The sequence below is a fragment of the Leptodactylus fuscus genome, chromosome 4 (assembly GCF_031893055.1).
Source record: "Leptodactylus fuscus isolate aLepFus1 chromosome 4, aLepFus1.hap2, whole genome shotgun sequence".
In the NCBI taxonomy this organism is placed as follows: Eukaryota; Metazoa; Chordata; class Amphibia; order Anura; family Leptodactylidae; genus Leptodactylus; species Leptodactylus fuscus.
The window spans coordinates 140388442-140409532 of NC_134268.1; the positions used below are offsets into that span (position 1 = coordinate 140388442).

The 21091-nt window shown below is 39.1% G+C and overlaps 1 protein-coding gene across 1 annotated transcript in view; it reads right to left on the reverse strand.

Annotated features, from left to right (window-relative positions):
• Positions 1 to 21091, reverse strand: part of COBL (cordon-bleu WH2 repeat protein) — a 241349-nt gene that overhangs the window by 19096 nt on the left and 201162 nt on the right. Inside the window, exon 11 of the mRNA XM_075271170.1 lies at positions 10352 to 10619. Within this exon, the coding sequence (XP_075127271.1) occupies positions 10352 to 10619 (268 nt within the window). The remainder of the gene's footprint in view (positions 1 to 10351; positions 10620 to 21091) is intronic.

Consider the following 21091-nt stretch of genomic DNA (forward strand, 5'->3'; position numbering starts at 1 on the left):
ATTTGCTTGTATTCATTCTCAATAGATTTTTACTATTTCTTTTAACCCTCATACAAAGCAGGTTATTAAAATATATTTACTGTAATGCACAGCTCACATTGTGGAGTTGCCCTTCTTTAAAAACACAACCACCCCCCCCCCCCAAAAAAAAAACAAAAACTAAAAAACTAAATACAATTAAGCCATGTCTGCATGATGGCATTTTCCTAATGTTAGCACCTCTTAGTTTGTGTCTTACAAAGCATAGCAGAGATAATATGTTATTATGATTATAGTTTTATTGCTTTTTACAAATTTTAACATAGAATTGATTGAAAAATCAGGAGTTTTGCATCTATGTCTTCTAAAGTCATAAATTGTTATAATTCAACAGCATTAGTTTAGGGCTTATGTTTTGCTGGACGAGCTGTACCATTCTGCCATACATGTAGCTTTTGATCATTTTTACTCCATTTTTGGAGCTAAGGTGACCAAAAAAATGGTGCTCCTTTTTTTAGCTTTTGTTATGACATTCGCTAAGTGGGATATATAATATTTTTATGAGTGTGTTTTATTGCTTTACATACTGAAGGAATTAGAGATGGGAAAAATGGGAATGTTAGTTTATAGTTATATTTTTTTACATTTTCAAATATTTTATTTTTTACTTTTGTTTAGTCCCAGGAGGAGATTACACTGTAATTGTGATTAATTATTCAACACTAATGTGCTGAATGATGTTGACAGCAATGCTATTAGGCCTAGTTCTCTGACAGGGCCTAAAATAGGGCTAATGGCAGATCCAGGACCCTTAATCAGGTCCCCAACTGCTATCACAACATATTGGCGCCCCAAAAATCTCGGTGATCAGGGGGCCACGGAAAAAAAAACAACTTAGATGTGACAGTCAAGATTGACCACCCATCACATCAGATGTAGTGAAGGGGTTGAAGGGAACCCCTGAAAATACAGTCCAGTCTACAGACAGCATATTATAGAGCAGGAGGTTTGATAAACAGTTTGATATTTAGTGTTGGTGAAAAATATTTGTATAAATTGTCGTTTATGCATATAATTCTCTGCTTATTCTGGGATTAGTTGTCAGTGTGAGTGCTCCTTTTCAACAAGTTAAGAACTAGTCCAGAATGAGCAGGGATTTCAAAGCATGACAGAACTATTAAGCTAAGTAGCCAGAGTGAAAATTGCAGAATATAGTATTATTAAAATATTGATGTATAGCTGTAGTGATGATGAAAATGAAAAATAAAATCTATAAAAATTCTTGGTTTAAAAAATAGGCCATTTTTGATCACTTGCCTTTAAGTAAGTTCTGACATTCTGACTATACTTGAGCAAAGCATTGTTTTGGCTTCAAATTTCAGCACATTTCATAAACACAATTTAACATTCCATTTCATGCAAGTCTGGGCTTACATGAAAACCACAGAAAAGTATGTTTTTCTTCTAAGCAGAACACTTTGCAGTGGTTATCTTTGTTGACAGTTCATTGCTGGTTTGCTCTCAGGAATAATATGGGCTTTATTCCTCTATCAGGTTCAAGGTATGAAATAGCAGAGACTACATCTAAATCATTAACTCCAATGAGATTACACATTCTAAAATTACATTTGACAAATTTCTCTGAAATTCATTTTCCTTAGCTAATCAGCAAAGCTGGAATTTAGGGCATGAGACACCTTTTTCCTGGGGCTCCATCTCCCCAAAGCCTACTTCATAAAATGGAATTATTGCCATAAGCCAATTACAGACCGGAACAGTGGAAAGGTCAGATTTGGTTCCAACAATGATGTGGCCGTATGGTTAACCCATTACCTACAATAGTGTGCAGACTTATTCTGTAAGTACAGTGAAGGGAATAATTATTTGATCCCTTGCTGATTTTGTAAATTTGCCCACTGACAAAGACATGAACAGTCTATAATTTTAAGGGTATGATAATATTAACAGTGAAAGATAGAATATCAAAAATAAAAATCCAGAAAATCACATTGTATGAATTTTATAAATGTATTTGCATTTTGGATAGAGAAATAAATATTTGATCCTTCTGGTAAAAAAGACTTAATACTTGTTGCCAAACCCTTGTTGGCGCGCACAGCAGTCAGACATTTTTTGTAGTCGATGGTGAGGTTTGCGCACATGTCAGGAGGAATTTGGGTCCACTCCTCTTTGCAGAACATCTCTAAATCATTAAGCTTCAGCTCCCTCCATAAGTTTTCTATGGAATTAAGGTCTTGAGACTGGCTAGGCCACTCCATGACCTTAATGTGCTTCTTTTTGAGCCACTCCTTCATTGCCTTGGCTGTATGTTTGGGGGCATTGTCCTGCTGGAAGACTCAGCCACGACCCATTTTTAATGTTCTGGAGGAGGGAAGGAGGTTGTCACTCAGGATTTTATGGTACATGGCTCCATTCATTCTCCCATTGATGCTGTGAAGTAGTCCCGTGCCCTTAGCAGAGAAACACCCCAAAAACATAATGTTTCCACCTACATGCTTGACAGTGGGGATGTTTTTTTTTTTTTTCATAGGTAGCATTTCTCTTCCTTGAAACCCGCCAAGTTGAGTTAATGCCAATGAGCTCAATTTTTGTCTCATCTAACCACAGCACCTTCTCTCAATCACTCTCAGAATCCTCCAGATCGGTCAGATGAAACGATTGTGTAAACAGTACTATTTGCCTTCGGTAACTAAAACTGGGACTAAAAATGGGATCTAAAACTTTACTTCATTGTACTGCGAGTATTTATGACCTATTATATACATTCTCTTCTATGAAATAATACGCCCAGCATATTCCTTTAACTATAATGGAATTCATTGGTTGTCCTTTTTTTCCTTTAAGGGTGAGTTCACACGGAGGAAAGTGGAGCGCAATCTGGCACATATACACGGAGCTTTTGCGGAGCGCAATCTGCCGACACGTGTATACGTGCCAGATTGCGCTCCACTTTCCTCCGTGTGAACTCACCCTAAAAGTGAAACAGTTGGACAAAGAAGTCGATCTTGCAGGACTTTTTTACGTGGCGATTTTGGATGAACACTGTGACTAAGTCTCCAAATGAAGACTCCAACACAGATGTGAATAGAGCCAAAAACTGATTCTATGATTTTAAGCAATATTGGGACTTTTTCTAGATCTTCAACTATTTGACATTTAAATTACAAAAAGGTGAAAGCCACAGCGAGTCGTCTAGAAACATCTCTGACCTCTCTTCCGGCCACCATCCCAAAAGGAGTCTCTGATCCACACAAGACCTCCTAGTCCACTCTCATCTTATCCACTCCTCTCCAACTGCCTACAAGATTTCTCCAATGAATCCCCTATACTCTGGAACTCACTACCACAATACATCAGACCTCACAATGAAGCCTTCAAATGCAACCAGAAGAACTGCCTCCATAGAATAATTTACAAATCATAGTATCCCAGCTGCCATTATGCCACCATATCCACTCGTATCCAACCTTCACCTGTAGTTTGTCAACTACATAAAGCTAGGGCCCAATTTCCCATTTATACTTGGTCAGTCATCTAGTTAACGTTTATATTTATTGTACTTGTTGTTGTAAATGTTCTAGCACTATCTATGTAAATCCCCTTCTCAAATGAACAACACTAGAGAATTAGCATGGCTATACAAGTAAGTAATTCTATTAATAATGTTACCCCTAACAGATGGCTCATGTCTCAACAGTAATCTCCTGAGTTTGACAAGAATCTGTAAAAGCATTCTCTCTCTCTGTAAAGGTTCTATTGATAAGAGTTGACTAGAAAGACAAAGACAACCACTCTGTGTCTTGCCAACCACTCTGTGCTTGTTATATCAAGTCCATCATTAAACATGGTGGTTCCAGAATGTGTACTTGGAGCAATGTTTTTACCTTCACTTTATACATTTTCCTCATACACTAAGTGTTAACAAGGATTTTTTTATAACCCTTGCTTGTACTCTATTTTAAGAATATAGCTTAGTCACTAAAGAGTAACTTTCATGTCCTCGGAGATCGTCAGTATTATACATCGCTAAAAGGATGATAGTACAATAGATTCAGAATACTGTCAACTTTGCCGATCTGTTGCCAGAGATATTGGTGGTGTTAGTCAGAAGGATGGACCTTACAACCTAGGGTCAACGCTAGGCTGTGAGGAAAGCCCCCCATGACAGTGCAAAGCTAGGAAGAAACTGTTGTGGGGACCTCAGTGATGGCGCTAGGCTGTGAGGAACGCCCTTCTGATATTGGAGGAATTATATTTCTGGAACCCAGTGTGCTGCATTCAGCACACTGTCATCATTCTAGTATATAATATGGTCAATATCTCCTACTCATGTATTGGTACCACACCTCTGCCTTTGCTTCATTCTCTTAACCCCAGCATTCCCACTCATTTCTGATGCTGCCAAGCGGGGGTGGCTACACTATACCATGTTTTCTGGGCGTGCCCACTTATTATGTCCTTTTGGAAGGAGGTCAAACTCCTTACAGATGCTCTTTTTATACAAGGTGTGCCCCTAGACCTCCTCATTTACTTACTTAATCTTCCCCCTAAACATTTGGGTGAAAAAAACCTCTAAATTATTTTTGTTCATATGTACTGCTGCCAAAAAGTTAATTGCTCTTCATTGGAGGAAAACGTCCCCTCCCACTGGTTCTGGGCTCATTGCACTCATGAAGTACATCCATAGCATGGGGATCCTGGCTGCCATAAAGTGAAGGCCTTCCGTGCTGGGTGGTCAGCCTGAAATACGTATTGCACTCTACATGGTCTTTGACTCTCTCCCTTTCCCTTCCACTCTCCCCTTCTCCTTCTTTCCTTTGTCATCCCCCCCTTTTCACTTCTTTAGAGTTATTCATTATCTTTTATTTGTACAGTTCTTCCTACATGGTTTGGTTTGCTGGCCACAGGTTGTGGTAGTTTGCTTTTGGCTGTTTATTCTGCATTTTGTTTCCCTTATCTGTTTTGACAAAGTTGATTGTATTGTATCTTCAAGCGAAGGAATTTCATGCACTACTTGGCATCCTATTATAGTACCACACTTGCATCTTGTACTTGTAAAGGCAGTTTATGTGGTTATTGTAGGTGCTTGAATTTATACACCTGAAACAATAGGACTTAATTCCTTCAACTTGCTTCCTATAGCCACCATAAGTTGGACATTCATGTTTCAAATAGGTTTCTAATACATAGATCCTTTATGTAGTACCCTTTACTGACAAGTTCATCTGAACTCCTATGTATGACAGGATGCAGGTAGAGATGAGCAAACACTATTCGAAACTCTAGTTTCGAATACCTCGCTCCCATAGCAATGAATGGGAGCGGGCGAATTGCAAGGAGTTAAGCGCCGGCTGGCACGTGGCCGCTCCCATTCATTCCTATGGAGCGAGGTATTTGAAATTGCAGTTTCGAATACTATTCGCTCATCTCTAGATGCAGGTAATTTGCAGGTGCTCATCTTGTTATTATTTAAATGAGAGTGAAATGAAGATTTTTGCCCAGCATATTAAGACATTTCAGCACAACTAGTACCTAGATTAGTAATCTTGCAGGAGCAGATCATAGTCTCTGTTTACTAGTGCGTAGCTTGGGTTAGAGCCAAAATTGGCACCACGCCAATGATTATGGTCTGCTACAGTGTTTGATAAAACTTTTCCTTAGAAGAGTTACTTCATAAGTGAATGTGTATAAAGATTGTGGTATCATGTATTCAACAGCAACTCATTTCTTTGCGGCAGGATATAGCAATAAGGAGTGTAATAATTCTATGGCTTCATTTTAAAAGCAGATCAGAGTTTTTACAATATTGGCATCGCAGCATAGTAAAATAACAGTTAATCTCTGTATTTGACAAATTAAAACTTAAAACTGACTTAAAAAAAAGAAATCTTACATTTATTGTAACTCATGCAGAAAGCTAAGCTCCTAATTTTCCTCGAGTGTCAAGATCCTGAACTTCCCTCTAACAATCTGTGAAAAAATAAAGTTCACCTGATTTTTTAGTGGAGGAACTGGCAAGCAGGGAAAACTAGAACAGGGCTTTGTATCTAGAAACCTGGTGTCCATTGTTGACCTTCACACAGTTGGCAGTATACCAATGATGTTAAAAATATTACTACACTAAGGAACATGGCCTGACATGCCCGAGGCCGGCTGTGCTTGAAGAAAGCTCCTGACCGGACCTCTGCAAACGGGTGTTTCTGAGAATGATCCACTGGGCAAGACCAAAGCCATGAAGGTCATAGTGGTTCCTCTACCCCAGCTCAGGCACTCCCGCAGTTTAGCCAGCAGTGATGCAGCTACCTCCCCACCCTGCATTGGCAACTCACCTCCTCTGGCTCCTCCGCAGTCTGCTCCAACTTCTACTGATTGTCTTCCGACATTGCAGTCCCTAGCCTGCTCACCTGCTACCTAAAACGGGCAGAGTGCTCTGGGAAGAGTCTTCCTCCTGCTCCACGATGCAAAATGCAAGAAGCTGGCAGCCATCTTCCTCAGCACCATCCGCATCAAAGATGGCACCCACACAGTACACACTGGCAGAAATGCCAGATGAACCATGCTGCGATGGCTATATGACTAATATAATATACAATAGATAAAACATAACATTTATTGCGTCTCAATAAAAAACAACCCCATAATCAACAAAAAATAATGGAACATTCTTACCATTTCCAATTGGTAATGTAGCATCACACACTAGGGTCACTCAGCTTATCAGCAGCAAGGGAAACACACTGGGTACAGGAGAACAGTACTGAAACACCCTGTCACCCCAAAGATAGCTCCCAGCCTAACAAGGGTAGTCCTAAAACTGACCCTAAAGTCCTATTCATGTCTCCTCCCAACACATTTCGCATAAGTGCTCATCAGGGGACATTTAGAAGAAGGACCTAGTGATCCAAGCTGCAGAACTTCAAGCCCTGAGCACAGGGGAGCTCACACCTCACAGTGTTTACCACAGTGGTTACTTTATGTCAGTTTCCTGCCATTAGATAATGAACTCCATCTCATTTTATTTTGGGCCATATCATTTCCAGTTATGGTCCCAAATTTTATGTTTTAGATTTTAATAAATTTTGGCATGAATATCCGGTGAAGAGAAGCAAAGGAGCAGTTGAGCATAGAAGAAGCAGCCGGTGGGGAGCACCCTGCTGATAAGGGGTACATTATTGGGCCTGGCATGATGACAGTGCTGTGAGAACAGCATATGATAATATATATATATACGAAAGTCATATGGTATCACTATTTAGCTCTGAAACGTGAGTTTGATGTAAGTTTTTATCTTTCAGTTGCTCATAGGGAACAGAAAAGAATGAGGAAAAATCTTAATTTAAAAAAAAATGTTTTCAAAGTATGATTGAAATAAAATAATCCAGATTTATTTCCACATCCATGGCCAGTTACGTACAGCAGCCCTGCCTGCATATTTAAGGGTGCGGTGCTGTCCGTGGTTCAAAAGTAGAAGAAATACAAAAAGAAAACGAAATATAATCATCTGATTTATGGAGCTGCAGGTCAGGATCAAGAGCATGTTGTTCAAGTTCTTAAGATATGATGTTCTCTTTCATTCTGTAGTTCTTTTTTTACATTTACGTTATTGACTGCCAGAAACTGGACAGTCAGAGAGAATTATGTTCCAGACGAAGGCTTCACTAGGACAAGGAGTGTATGTACCGATTTCTACAGTGTACAACTAGTAAATGTGTTATGTCAGGAGAACATTCTCTATCTGGGCAGGAAACAACTAATCGGTCAGTTCTGCTCTTCAAAATACAGTTCGTCATGATGAAGTTATTGCCTGAGACGAACAGTACATTAAAGTATCTTATAAACTTTGTGTTTCATGTCAATTCCTAATTAAATATTTTATGTACACTGAGTGAAACATAACCAGGCCGGGGCCCCATGTTGCGAAAACACAGCATTTTACAGTGCCAGCAAAGTGGATGTGATTCTGACTAATTCCCTTCCACACACTACAGAGAATAATCCGCAGTGGAAATGCCACGATTTGAAAAATCGCTTGAGTTTTCACAAATCGCAGCATGTCAATTATATCTATGAAAATGCTGGTGGTTTCCATATAGGTAATAGAAGCAGAATGTCCGCAGAAACTCTGAAGACTTTCTGAGAAAAGTGCTGCAGGAGAAACCACAATGCATTTCCGCTGCCTTTTTTCCAGTAGCACTTTTTGGCTGTGCCTCATTACTTGGGGCATTGGCCTTACTTGCCATACATGCCTATACATTACCACTACCACACCTACACTGAGTTCTGACATCTCAGCTATTGCACTGTATTGATATTATGTAACATATATGCTCACTTATTTCAGATGGCTTTTTTGACCTGAATAAAGTTTATATATTTCACACTGAAATAGCCCATTCAAAAATAGAAATGAACATGGTTTTTATTTAATAATAAAAAAGATATTTGGTGACTTTTTCATATTTTCATATGATCTCCCCCCTAACACTTCCTCTTTATGTGACAGGCCATTACGAATACAGAAACATCAGATTTATATTGTTATAATTATTTTTTATTACGTTTACTAAATAAAACACCATTTTTTGAAATGAGAAAATTTGTCTGGATCAACACTATAGGGGACTGTAAGTTTACAGGTTGGACTTGATGGACTGATGTCTTCATCCAACCTCATCTACTATGTAACTATGCCAGGGATCACCATATAGTCTGACATCTATAGCTTTATTTTAACAGTTTTTATTGGCAGAGCTGCAAGGACTCTATTGTGGCCCAACAAGTTGTAGATTCTATTGGTACCAATATTTGGTATGATAACATTTATTGATATTTTTGGGGAGGTAATTTGTCCAACTCGTATTAATTTGGGCATTGTAGTATATATTTTTCTATGGCATGCACCATATAGGGTAAAAAATAAGTTATGTTTTGGACAGTGTGTGCTTATTTGCACACAGGGATACCGAGTATAATTGTTTGCTTCACTTGTTTTACTTTGGATTATTTATTTGTTTTTGTACATTCTTTTCCCTTTTTTTTTTTTACACTTTTTTTTTATGTTTTGCCTATCCCACAAGGCAGGGCAAACTACAAAGAGCCCCCACCCTCCCCAAAAAAGAATATCCAAGACAGCTATCTTTGATTGAGTGATGAGGCCATCCTAATTAGGGCACGTCCCCACATTGGCAGATTAAAAAAATCACCTTATTTCACCCCCTACACAGTATAGCCCATCACATAATAAATGACCTTTTTTTTCGGGCCCCCTAAATGGTGCCTAAATGCAATTTTGATTTAAAATGTATGTTTTATATAAAAATGCAAATAGATTTGTTTACTAAAAGTTTAACAAAATAGTTATATGCACTACACCTGCTAAAAATAAGCTGCTAGTGATGCCTGCTGCATAGATCTACAAAGGAGGAAGATCACATAGCTCCAGGGACCGAAAATGCATGGTGAGGAATTTGGTGTGAAATTTTCCACGTGGAAAAAAAGCCTCCCTTTGATTTCAATGGGTTCTGCTAGCTTTTTTCCACTAGTGGACGCCGCCATTTTGCCGGTAATCTCCGGTACCTGGAGCAAGCCAGGGCCGATGTCACGTTGGCATGTAAAGGCTACCAGGCCTGCCTGCAGTGATTTTTTTTGCAGGCTGCTCTATGCATTTGCATTGTAATGTATTGCATTATTGATCAGACCCCTAAGGGGTCGAATAAATGCCAAAAAAAGTAAAAAAAAAAAAATATTAAAAAAATTAAAAAGTATAAAAAAATTCTAAATCACCCCCTTTCCCTAGAACACATATAAAAGTACTTAAATACTGTGAAACACATACACATGAGGTACCCCTGTGTCCGAAAATGCCCGCTCTACAAATCCATTAAAATATTTTTCCCATACAGTAAACGTCACAGCAGGAAGAAAAGTCAAAAGTGCCAAACCGCCATTTTTTCACTGTTTTGTCTCTGATAAAAATTTGAATAAAAAAATGATCAAAGCAAAAGCAATTCCCCAAAATTATATAACTAAAAAGAACACCTGACCCCGCAAAAAAAGACACCCTATACATCTCCGTACACTGAAGTATAAAAAATTTACGGGTGTCAGAATATGGCGACTTTTAGAAAAAAAATTTGTTTAGAAAAGATTTTTGTTAAGGGGTTAAAATGTACAGAAAAATTCTGCAAAAACTCGTTTTCAATGCATTTTTTTCACACAGTTTTTTTTTTTTTTAGATGAATTTTGCTACATTGAGCCTTAGCCTAGGTGACTTTTTCTTTAGCAAATTGTTAAAATGCACAAAAATCCCTTTTTTTGACCATGAGACATATATAATGAATATTATACATACCTTGTATTTTGGCTCCACAAGTTCTCGCTATTAAAAGATTGAGCTCTGGCAGGCTGCATATTATTGTCTGTAGCTTTATATTCATCCACTTGGATCTCAGCTTTCTCTTTTCGTTTACTGCTATAATTTTGCAGATCCAGAGAGGTGCTATCCGATGGGGAACTCACAATGCCGGAATCCTCTGTGTAACTATTTACAGATCCAGCATCATCAGTTGTCAAAACTTCCTCGGATGAAACACTGTTGCATCGAATTAGGCGCTTCTCACCTGCATGTTAAAGTCACCAGAAGTAAATGTTAGTAATGCAGATTAACACAGCGTATGTAACATGAAGAAAATATTGTACATGGAGAATACAGCAATTAGAAATAGTAGAATTGTGGAAAGACATGTGTTAACTCCTTATTACTGTTTAACAGCTTAAAAACATGAAATCATTTTATACTTTTCAAAGCCCCTTCAGAAAACTCAGAGCTTACAGACCTTAGGTTGTGTTCACACACTATCACTAGTTAAAGAGGTTGCCAGGAGTAATTTTTTTTCAAACTTAGACCAGAGTAGGTAAAAAACCCCAAAAACCATACTCACCTAACCCGGATGCCTAACAGCACAGTGCGGTCCTGTTGCTGCGCTGTCCTCTTTTGCTAGAAATCCTTCCTGGCTGTGATGTTCCATACCCCTTTAGTTAGGCCGCTGAGGCCACATGACCACTGATGTCAATCATCGGCCTCAGCAGCTTAAGGAAAGGACACAAGATGTCACAGGAAGTGATGTCCCATGTCCTTCCCTGAGGCCGCTGATTGTCACATGGGGATTTCACCTAGAAGGGTTTTCATTTTTTCCACCTTCCCCAGCCTAAAATCAAAATAGAATATTATCCTGCACAACCCCTTTAAGTCCACTGTGATTGTGTAGAACAATTTGGTTTCCTATCATGGATTGTCCGCCATGTTAGTGCATGAATTAGCCAGATTGTGACTTTATGGAGCTAATTCACTCTCTCTTTTAGCGTAGAATCTGTGGGAATATTGGATATGTTCTGTATTTTAAAATGTATAATCTTTCATTATTCCATGAGACATTATCCACAGCATGTAAATAAGGTATACAAAAAAAAAAAACATTCACATTGTTGGCAGAATGTCAGCAGATTCTGTCAGTAGGCAAAGTAGATATTGTCTTGATCAGCATTGGTACAAATGTATAGAGTATTATAGGGGTTGTTTAATGAGACAATCCCTTTAAGGCTAAGACCCTACGTAGTGAAAGGCAGCATTTTCCATTGCGTTTTTGCTGTGTATTTTCTACTCCTATTAAATATATAGGGAACCCGCAACTAAAATGAACATTGAGAAAGTTATACAAGGTGCTTATGAGCTAGTTATTAAGTGACTGAATTTAGAAAACCATTGCTGTGTTCTCCTTGGTACATAAGCAAAGTACAAAATCAATTTCATGGTCACAATTCATGTCATATTATGAAATGCACATAAGTAAATATACATAACTATTCTATTTTACTTTTCATATTCACCTGTACAAACCAGTGCAGAACCTACTGAGTGTTACATGTGATCTGTAGTCTTTATACTGCAGTTGTTACATTAATTAAATTATGTGGCCAGTGACGTTAGGATCACACTTGTGTTCGGAGACTCTGTCCCTCATTCTGCTTAAAATAGGCAGAGAGAAAAGTCCTGCAAGAACCACAAGCAAACCCGAAGTACAGAAACTTGAATGCTAGTGTGACGCTAACGTTACAGATACTTCAGAGCAGTAGTTTTACGCATTCTGGGGAACTGTATTAGGGATTAATGCTGAATGGATCTGCAATATGGTGTTTTATACAAGGATCCACATGGGTTATATGAAACCCATAAAAAATTGATGTATGCTTGAGTGCATGTCACATTATGCTGTTACTTTGTGCTAGATATATTGCTTCCAGGATAGGATATGGCAACTCAACCGGCATCTCATGGCGGCATACAGATCCTGTGAGATTCCACAGCTGATGTACTTGTAATTATATGCACACAGCTTTGTGGTGTCTATGAGGCCTTAGCTTGAACACATTTACAGAAATTTGTTTCACCGTGTATAATATGACAAAAGATACAATCTCTGGCTTTATTTTGTAAAAAATAAAATAAATAAATGCTCATCTCCTGTTATTCGAGCCAAGTAATGACAAATACCAGCAGGGAATATAAAAACAACATCTGTATACTGACTGTGCAAATAGGTTGTTTTTTTTGTATCATCCATGAAACACTTTGTAAAACATGTGGTCATAATGTACAATCTATGTAAAGAAAGTATTATACTCAATGTAAATAATATGGGAATTTTAATATAATAGGCAGAAAATTTAGCAGAGTTTACATATTGTTTTTGGCAGCAAATTTGTTTGGCTGACAGACATCGATATAAATCACTAAGAAAATAAGGCAATTTCCACTGTGACTCTGGTTGCTAGAAGAGGTTTTTAAATAGGGGTAAATTCCAGTTTTGGACTGAACTGCCTAGGGCCTACCAAAGGAACTTGTTCTGGGGGCCCACTCAAATGCTTCCTGGTAATAGACTACATCACATCTTCTGTGAAATCTTGCATAAGTGCACATTATGTTTCCTATATTGTCATCCCCTATAGTACTGTACCCAATAGCTCCATGGCTGGTTCATGCACAGTACTGTATTTTGGGGCTCCATGCTGGCAAGATTTGTGGTCTCCCCTTCTCTCCAATGTACTTACAGTTTCCTGTCCTGTGGCCCTCATACAGTATAAAACTAATGTTCCACAGTGTTCCCTGCATAGTATAAAGCTTCTCACCCCCCACCATATAATGCTCCACATGGTATATAATTCTTTATAGTGGCCCCATATGGTATAAAATACTCCTAAGAGCTCTCCCCCACAGTATAATGTTCCACAGTGACTCTACACAGTATAATATACTCTGCAGAGGCTCTCCAGTATATTACTCCACAGTAGGCCCCACAGTATAATGCTCCACAGTGACCCAAAAGTATAAAATGTCTCAAAAGACCCCCCCCCCCCCACACACACACACACACATTATTATATGCTCTGGAAGCCTAAAGCCGCTTCAGGTGAACTCAGTTTCAAAGAATTTTAGCTCATTTACCCTGATCAGACTTCTATTGGAAAGGGACCCAGTGGTATGTACACACGTCACATGTTGCCAAGAGTCTGGGATCGTTTCCATCAGTGATGTGTTTTGGCACCAGCCCTGTCTGTGCCCAGCAGAGAATCTTCTAAACCGCCAGTGGGCCAGCCCTATGCAGGTCATTTCAGAACCCTTGTGAGTCATTGTGACAAGTGAGAATGAGATAAAAAGCATATAAAATGTATAACTTACGGGAATTCAAAATGAGGAAACTGGTCTGCATTTGTTCCATAAACAACCATAAATGTGGGAACTTTCTATGGTTTGGCATTTGTTTAACTTTTAACTGTCTACAAATTTACATATGGTTAAATTAATGGGATCACTTCATAGATCCCCTGCTGCTGCCATTTCTACTTCTTTTGACAGACGGACCACTCCAGACCTTCAACTCTGCAAAAAGGTGTCAGTCTACTACAAATGGGCTAAGAAAAAAATTAAAATGTTTAGACTCATCTTAGAGATTTCCTGGTGCTGCTATGTTACCTGGGATCCCACTGTGCTTTACTTCTGCTCCTGTTTTGACACAGCAGGAAATGACTTGGCCAATCACGGAGATGGGTCACTGTTGCAGCCAGCGATTGCATTCCCAGCCATTTCCTGCAGAGTTGGGATTGGAACAGGAAGTGGAGTTCAGTGGGCACACAGAAACCATTGAAATGGCAGCAGCAGGGGATCTATGGAGTGAGTATAATCACTTAATTTTTTTTAACCCATTAGCAATCCATTAACCTAGGTTCTACCAACAGTGTAAGTCACAAACAATAAAAACATTTGGTCTTAGCTGGTGTTCTTTCCTTCATGACAATATCTCTGCTAGCCCCAAACACTGAAAATCTCATGCATCAATAGTACATGTTGGTGTAAGGGACTAACCATCACCTGTACTAAAAGGAGAACAGACTCTAAACTCCTGAAGGTTGATATCCGTGTCTGGAATCTCTATAGAGTATTATTTAAGTCCCATTTAGATAACAGCAAATATTGGCTGTAATGTACATATGGTTATGGAGAAGTAGTATGTATATTACATATATTTATTATAGGCACACGTTTTGGTTCCATTTAGGAATGCACCATGGACTTCTCACCAGTACTTCTTCCCATCTGTCGAGTTCAATGGTGAAATGTAATTTGTCTTGGCCTTAGATGAACTGCAGGATACTCAATTGGTCACCATCTCTTAGCGTCCACCAACAGAATGAACTATCAAGTTCCCTCTTTGTGTTTCTCCAGTAATTCACTGTAGTAAAACAGTTTAACACTTTCTCTTACTTTAATGATAGAAGTGAATCATTTTAATAGGTTTTACTGTGCTGGAAATGTAAACTCATTCTTTCCATTAGGTTCTAATAAGGATTCTTGTTTGTTTGACTATTTTATTACACACAGTGGCATTGTAACTGTTCTGGGAATAAGAAAATATTCAGTAACGTTTGTCTAGTTTATCTTCTATTTAAGGAAACCATTCTTATTAAGTATAGTAAATACTTGTTTTGCTACTCATCAAAACAACTATAAAGGAATAAACAGTATGGTTTAGTAAAAACCTTGCATAGAATCCATTATTGTTTTTTCGTACCTGACTCATAATACCTTGGAAGTTTTTACTGATTATGGCCATGTTTACATGTTGAGAATTCTGACGATTTATTGACACATTCTGTTGTTAAAAAGAACCTTTCACCACCTCCAGCAATTCAAGTTCTTAGCATCTGTGAATAGGTGGCGCTCCACAATGGAGCCTATCTGCGGGTAGATAAATGTGCCAATTGCAACCTGCTATAAATTATCTTCAGTATCCAATGGGAAGAGAACTATGTAAATATACACTAACCATCTGAGCTACAGTTACATTGTTTTCTCCTGCTTCTGGGTGCACTGTTACATTTAAAGCTGGTTTTATATTGTATGTCTTATATTGTATACCTGAGATACAACCAGTTCTGATTCTTTATCGTTAATCTGGTCACTGGTTACATTAAATCCCAGAGATGTTTTTCTTTTTTTTTTTTTCTTTTTATTTGACTTTCCAGTATTGTGATGAACCTTGTATAAGCTTAAAGAGGATCTTTCACCACCTCCAACAAGTCCAGCCTTTACTGATTTCAGCACAGTTGGAATTCTTTTCTGTAGCCCCCACCGTTCCCAAGTAATCAATACTGTTAGTTTTGGTGTGATAGGCTATTTGGTTCTGTACTGTCAGGATGGCGGTGTCAGGCAGGAGCAGGTAAGGGGTGTGATTCTGAGCTCTAACACTGTCTACCTCTGATTGGAGCTCTGAAAGCCTCCTATCTGACACTGCCTTCTCACATTAGAGCGCTTAACCCCTCAAGGACACAGCATAAGGATGGATGGAAAGTGGATGGGATTCTGGCTAGTCCCATCCACATATTGCAGAAAAATATCCTCAATGGAAATGCTGTGATTTCAAAAATCGTTGCGTTTTTGTAAATTGCAGCAAGTTGATTATAACTATATAAACACTGACGTTTCCACATTGTTTTTTGGCTGTTCGCTATGTGAGGTTTTGGCCAAAATCAAATCTGACGTGTCACTTTAAGGGCCCGTTCTCACGAAGTAATGCGATGCTTATTCTGACATGTAAACAAGTGTCAGAGCGAACGCTTCAAAACAGAATCCCATTTACTTCAATGGGTGCCGTCTTATGCACGCTACACATTGAAATCAATGGGAGGCTTTTTAACCCATTGATTTCAATGTGTAGCACGTGCAAGATGGCACTATTGAAGTCCATGGGATTCTGTTTTGAAGCGCTCTGACATGTGTTTACGTGTCAGAATGAGCCGCGCGTTACTTTGTGAGAACAGGTCCTAAGTGGTAATAACTTTGAGACATTTTAACTTAAAGTGATTCTAAATCTGATTTTTGTGACACTTTGTACTTTGGTCGATAAGTTTTGTCTTTAATTACAAAAAAAATGGAAATATGGTGAAAATTTAGAAAAACAGCAGTTTTCAATATCTGAAATTGCATTTTTTATAGAAAGTCATACTACCCAAATTACTTTATAAATATAATTTACCATATCTCTGCTTTATGTTGCAATAAAACGTTAATCACCATTTCTTTTTTTTTCCAGATATTATAAGGCTTACATGTCAAACAATTTTCCAAATTTTCAAGAATATTTCCAAAACCCATTTTTCATGGGGCAACACAGTGGCTCAGTGGTTAGCACTGCAGCCTTGCAGTGCTGGAGTCCTGGGCTCAAATCCCGCCAGGAACAACATCTGCAAGGAGTTTGTATGTTCTCCCAGTGTTAGTGCGGATTTCCTCCCATTCTACAAAGACATACTGATAGGAAAAAAAATGTACATAACAATCTACATTAAAAAAAAAAATAAAAATCATCCGTTTTTCAAGGAACTAGAAATACCTCATTCTCTAAACTACACTCCTGAAAAAAACAGAATTTAGAAAGTTTTTTAACTTTTTCAATTTGTCCCAAATATTCCTTTAGCCAGTGGCGTAACTACCGTTACCAGCCGGTAATGGGCCCTATATACTTACCGATCCTAGCAGGAGCTGGGATCGGTAACTGATGGAGCGGGCCCCACAAGCACTATTAGGGAGCATTCACACGGCGTAATGTCCCGCGAGATTTGGCACGTGTACGCCGCGTGACCCTTTGCGTGCCGTACACGCTCCCATTCATTTCAATGGGAGCGGGGAGCGTATGCGCCGCGCTAGTTTGCGGCCGTGAATAAATGCACGGCCGCAAACTATCGCGGCGCATACGCTCCCCGCTCCCATTGAAATGAATGGGAGCGTGTACGGCACGCAAAGGGTCACGCGGCGTACACGTGCCAAATCTCGCGGCACGTAACTCCGTGTGAATGCTCCCTTATACTCGGGGGTCTTTTTGGACCCCCGAGTATAACAATCTGAGGCCTGAGAGAGGTAAGATAATCTAAAAAAAACTGTGTTACTTACCTCTCTTGGCAGGCTTCAGCCTACTTGCGTGACATCATATGACCCGCGACACAGGGCCCCAGTCACATGACGCCCCGGAAGATGGCCGACAGCGACGGAGAATGCAGGGGAGTCTGGAGATAGGTAAGTAACAGTATTTTGTTATGTTTATATCCCTCTGGGTCTTCGATTATTATACTCTGGGGTCTGAAAAGACCCCAGAGTATAATAATTGTTCATGTGTGTCCACAATGGGACATAATACTGTGTACTGGGGCCAGTATGGGGACATAATACTGTGTGCAGGGGCAACAATGGGACATAATACTGTGTACTGGGGCTAGTATGGGGACATAATCCTGTGTACTGGGGCCACTATGGGACATAATACTGTGTACTGGGGCCAGTATGGGGACATAATACTGTGTGCAGGGGCCAGTATGGAGACATAATACTCTGTGCAGGGGCAACAATGGCACATAATACTGTGTACTGGGGCCACTATAGGACATAATACTGTGTACTGGGGCCAGTATGGGACATAATACTGTGTACTGGGGCCACTATGGGACATAGTACTGTGTGCAGGGGCCAATATGGGGTATTATAGTGTGCGCAGAAATGCGCATCGGTAGGGGGGGGGAGGGGGCATGTCAAAAGTTTGCCACTTTGTGCTATTAGATAAAAAAAAGAAGAGAAAAGTGAAAAACAGACATGTTTTCCCTCCTATTTTGTTTATATTCCCTGGATATAAAATAAATAAAAGAACATGCAAAAACAAAAACAACATAAAACTAAAACCCTATGTGTCACCGAAAAAAGATGAAGAAATTAGTTGAATAACCCAAATGATAAAAATGTTATAGCCCTCAAAACCGAACGTACAAAAAAAATCTCAAAATGCGTCTGATCCTGGACCAGAAATTGGCTCTGTACTGAAGTGGTTAATACATGCAATACTGCTGTCTCCAGGACACCCATTAGGTTAAAAGGCATCCAGCTGCTCTCTTATCTTTTAAACCACAAATCACTTCAGCCTTGCTGTTTTACAAGATGCCAAGATCATAGACAAGAGGTCTGCTTCTCTGCACAGGCGGGCGTGATGATGTCATAGCATTGCATCTCCTATGTTGAGACACAGACGTCCTGTACATGGTCATAGTGCATACAGCATGGCTCTCAAAGAGGAGGTGGTGGGTCGGCTCTGTCCCAGTCCATCAAGGAATGATTGCAAACAGTTTTAGTACAATTTTTATTTATTTTTTTACAGTGCACCTGTGGGCCTTTTAATAGTATAAGCGAGGTCATTTATATAAAAGGTAATTATGGGGCATTATGACTATAAAGAAGAGGAACAGTTAAATAAGGGCTCATTAGAACACATTACAAACATAAGTGGGTATCATTTCAATAAGGGGCCATTATGAATAGAAGGGAGCGTCATTTATATAAGGAGTCATTAGGAGTGGCAATGAAATGTGTGGCAAATGAAAGTACAAGTTGTGACGCAAAGAATAGCTCTGTCAACAGAAAAATAAAAATGTTGTACATTTTGGATGATGGGGAGGGAAAATATGAAACAAGTCACCAAGCATTAATATACAAACTACCCTGTATCCTTCAGAGCTTAAGGTGAAAAGTAACATGACAGATAAAGTGAAGAGCTTATACAAGCTCACAGAATTATCAGCAGATTCCGTGACAAAGCCTTTCACCAAACAAGAGTGTATTTTTAGTTGTTTCACATCAGGTGGTGTTGACTTTTTTTCTTTATGGACTGGGGTTTAGTGTCCCAAATCACCCTGTAATTATGTCATTCATGTCCGCAATAAAAATAAAAAGTTTTATACTTACCCTGCTGCTGTACTCCCCAAGCAGGAACGGTTCTTCACTGAAGCCATAGGAGTACCTCATTGTGCTTTGACCCACCATTTCAGTGCACATGCCCTGTACCTCCAGCACCTGCGGGTGTACATCCTCAGGTTCACTGAAGAACCACACAATTGCCAGGAGAACCAGGGGATGAGTCGGTTGAGACTCAACAGACTCATCTCTAGGTAAGTATAAAGGTTTATAATTGCAGGCATGGTTGGTTTTAAAACAGGGCGATTTGGGACACTAAACCTCCCGTCTATAAGGATCTGTGGGTTGTTTAGTGTCACAAATTGACCTGACAGGTTAACTTTAAAATATACTGAAGCTCCAGAGTTCTCTACTATCTCACAGCTCATATAACAATTGTTATCCTGAACTTTCACTTTTAGTGGAAATATAACTGAAGGATAATACTTTGTAAAAGAACATTATTTCAGATTCAAGACATGTTCAACATCTTCACTTCATTGAACTGTCTTTAGAGATGGTATGATGCTCTGGAAAGAATGCCAGCGTAGCAATAGACCTTAAAAAGCTGTTAGATGATAAGAAGTAGCTGAAAGCTAAAAACTTGGACAGTTTTCGATTTTTATGTCTTTCTGAAACTTCTTGCCTTACTTTGTGATAGTTGGAAAGACTGTTCTTTTTCTAATAAAATGACAAACAGTATAGAGACAACTAGCTATCTATTGTAGACTATTCCAATTATTGCTGGTGAAAGATGAAACTATCAGGTTATGTTCACATCCGTGCGGAGTCTCCGTTTGGAGTGTCTGTCAGAAATCACCAGACGAAAAAGTGCTGCAAAGCTGATGTTTTCATCAGGTGATTACAGTTATAAAAAGCCAGACACGTGATGGACCCCCCTACAGTCAATGGGGATCCTCTGGCGTTGTTCTTATCTGCTATTTTTTTCACATGTAATGTAAACGTTCACATGGTAAAAGAAGAAAAGTGGGGGCCTCACCAAGGCTGAAGATTATTTAAAAATGAGACCTTTATTCAAAGAAATCATAAAAACTTAGGGAGAAATTGATGACAGCTGGACAAAAGAACAGGCAACAGCCGTTTTGCGCACTTAGCGCTTTCTCACGACTACAGACTACAGTAAAGAATCAGCGCTGAAAAACTGACTCCCATTGAATTCAATGGGAGTCAGTTTTTCAGCGCTGATTCTTTACTTTTGGCAAAATCAGCATCACAAAACTCTGTGTGAATGCACCCTAATTTTTCAGACTGGCACCTCAGTCTTTCACCTCCCACTCTGTTCACCATGCAATCTTAATACATAAACATGGGTAGTATGAACTGCAGTGAAGAGTGCAGTGACTATAAACATGGCACTTTTATAGGATGCCATCATTGGAAGCATCTACGGGGCCTCAAGTACTAATAGTACTAGTACGAATTCATGTAGCATGTAAAAATGACAAATATTATGTTGCATCACTCACTGCATCTTCTTAAAATATTTGTAAATCTTTATTTCAAAAAGATATTTATTTCACCATCTTCATCGGCTTCAACTCTTTTAATCCAAAATTAGTTGCAGGGCTCACGGCCAGCTGGAAATTGCTGGGGCCAGGGACCATCATGATAGTGGTCAGGGAAACCCTTCTTCCCTGACTGCTATACATATTGTTAATGGAAAGGGGACCGATTGTCCATTAAATGCCAGCCCAAGAGAGGCATATAAAAATTACTTACACTCATCTGTCCTGGGCTTAGCATCCGCTC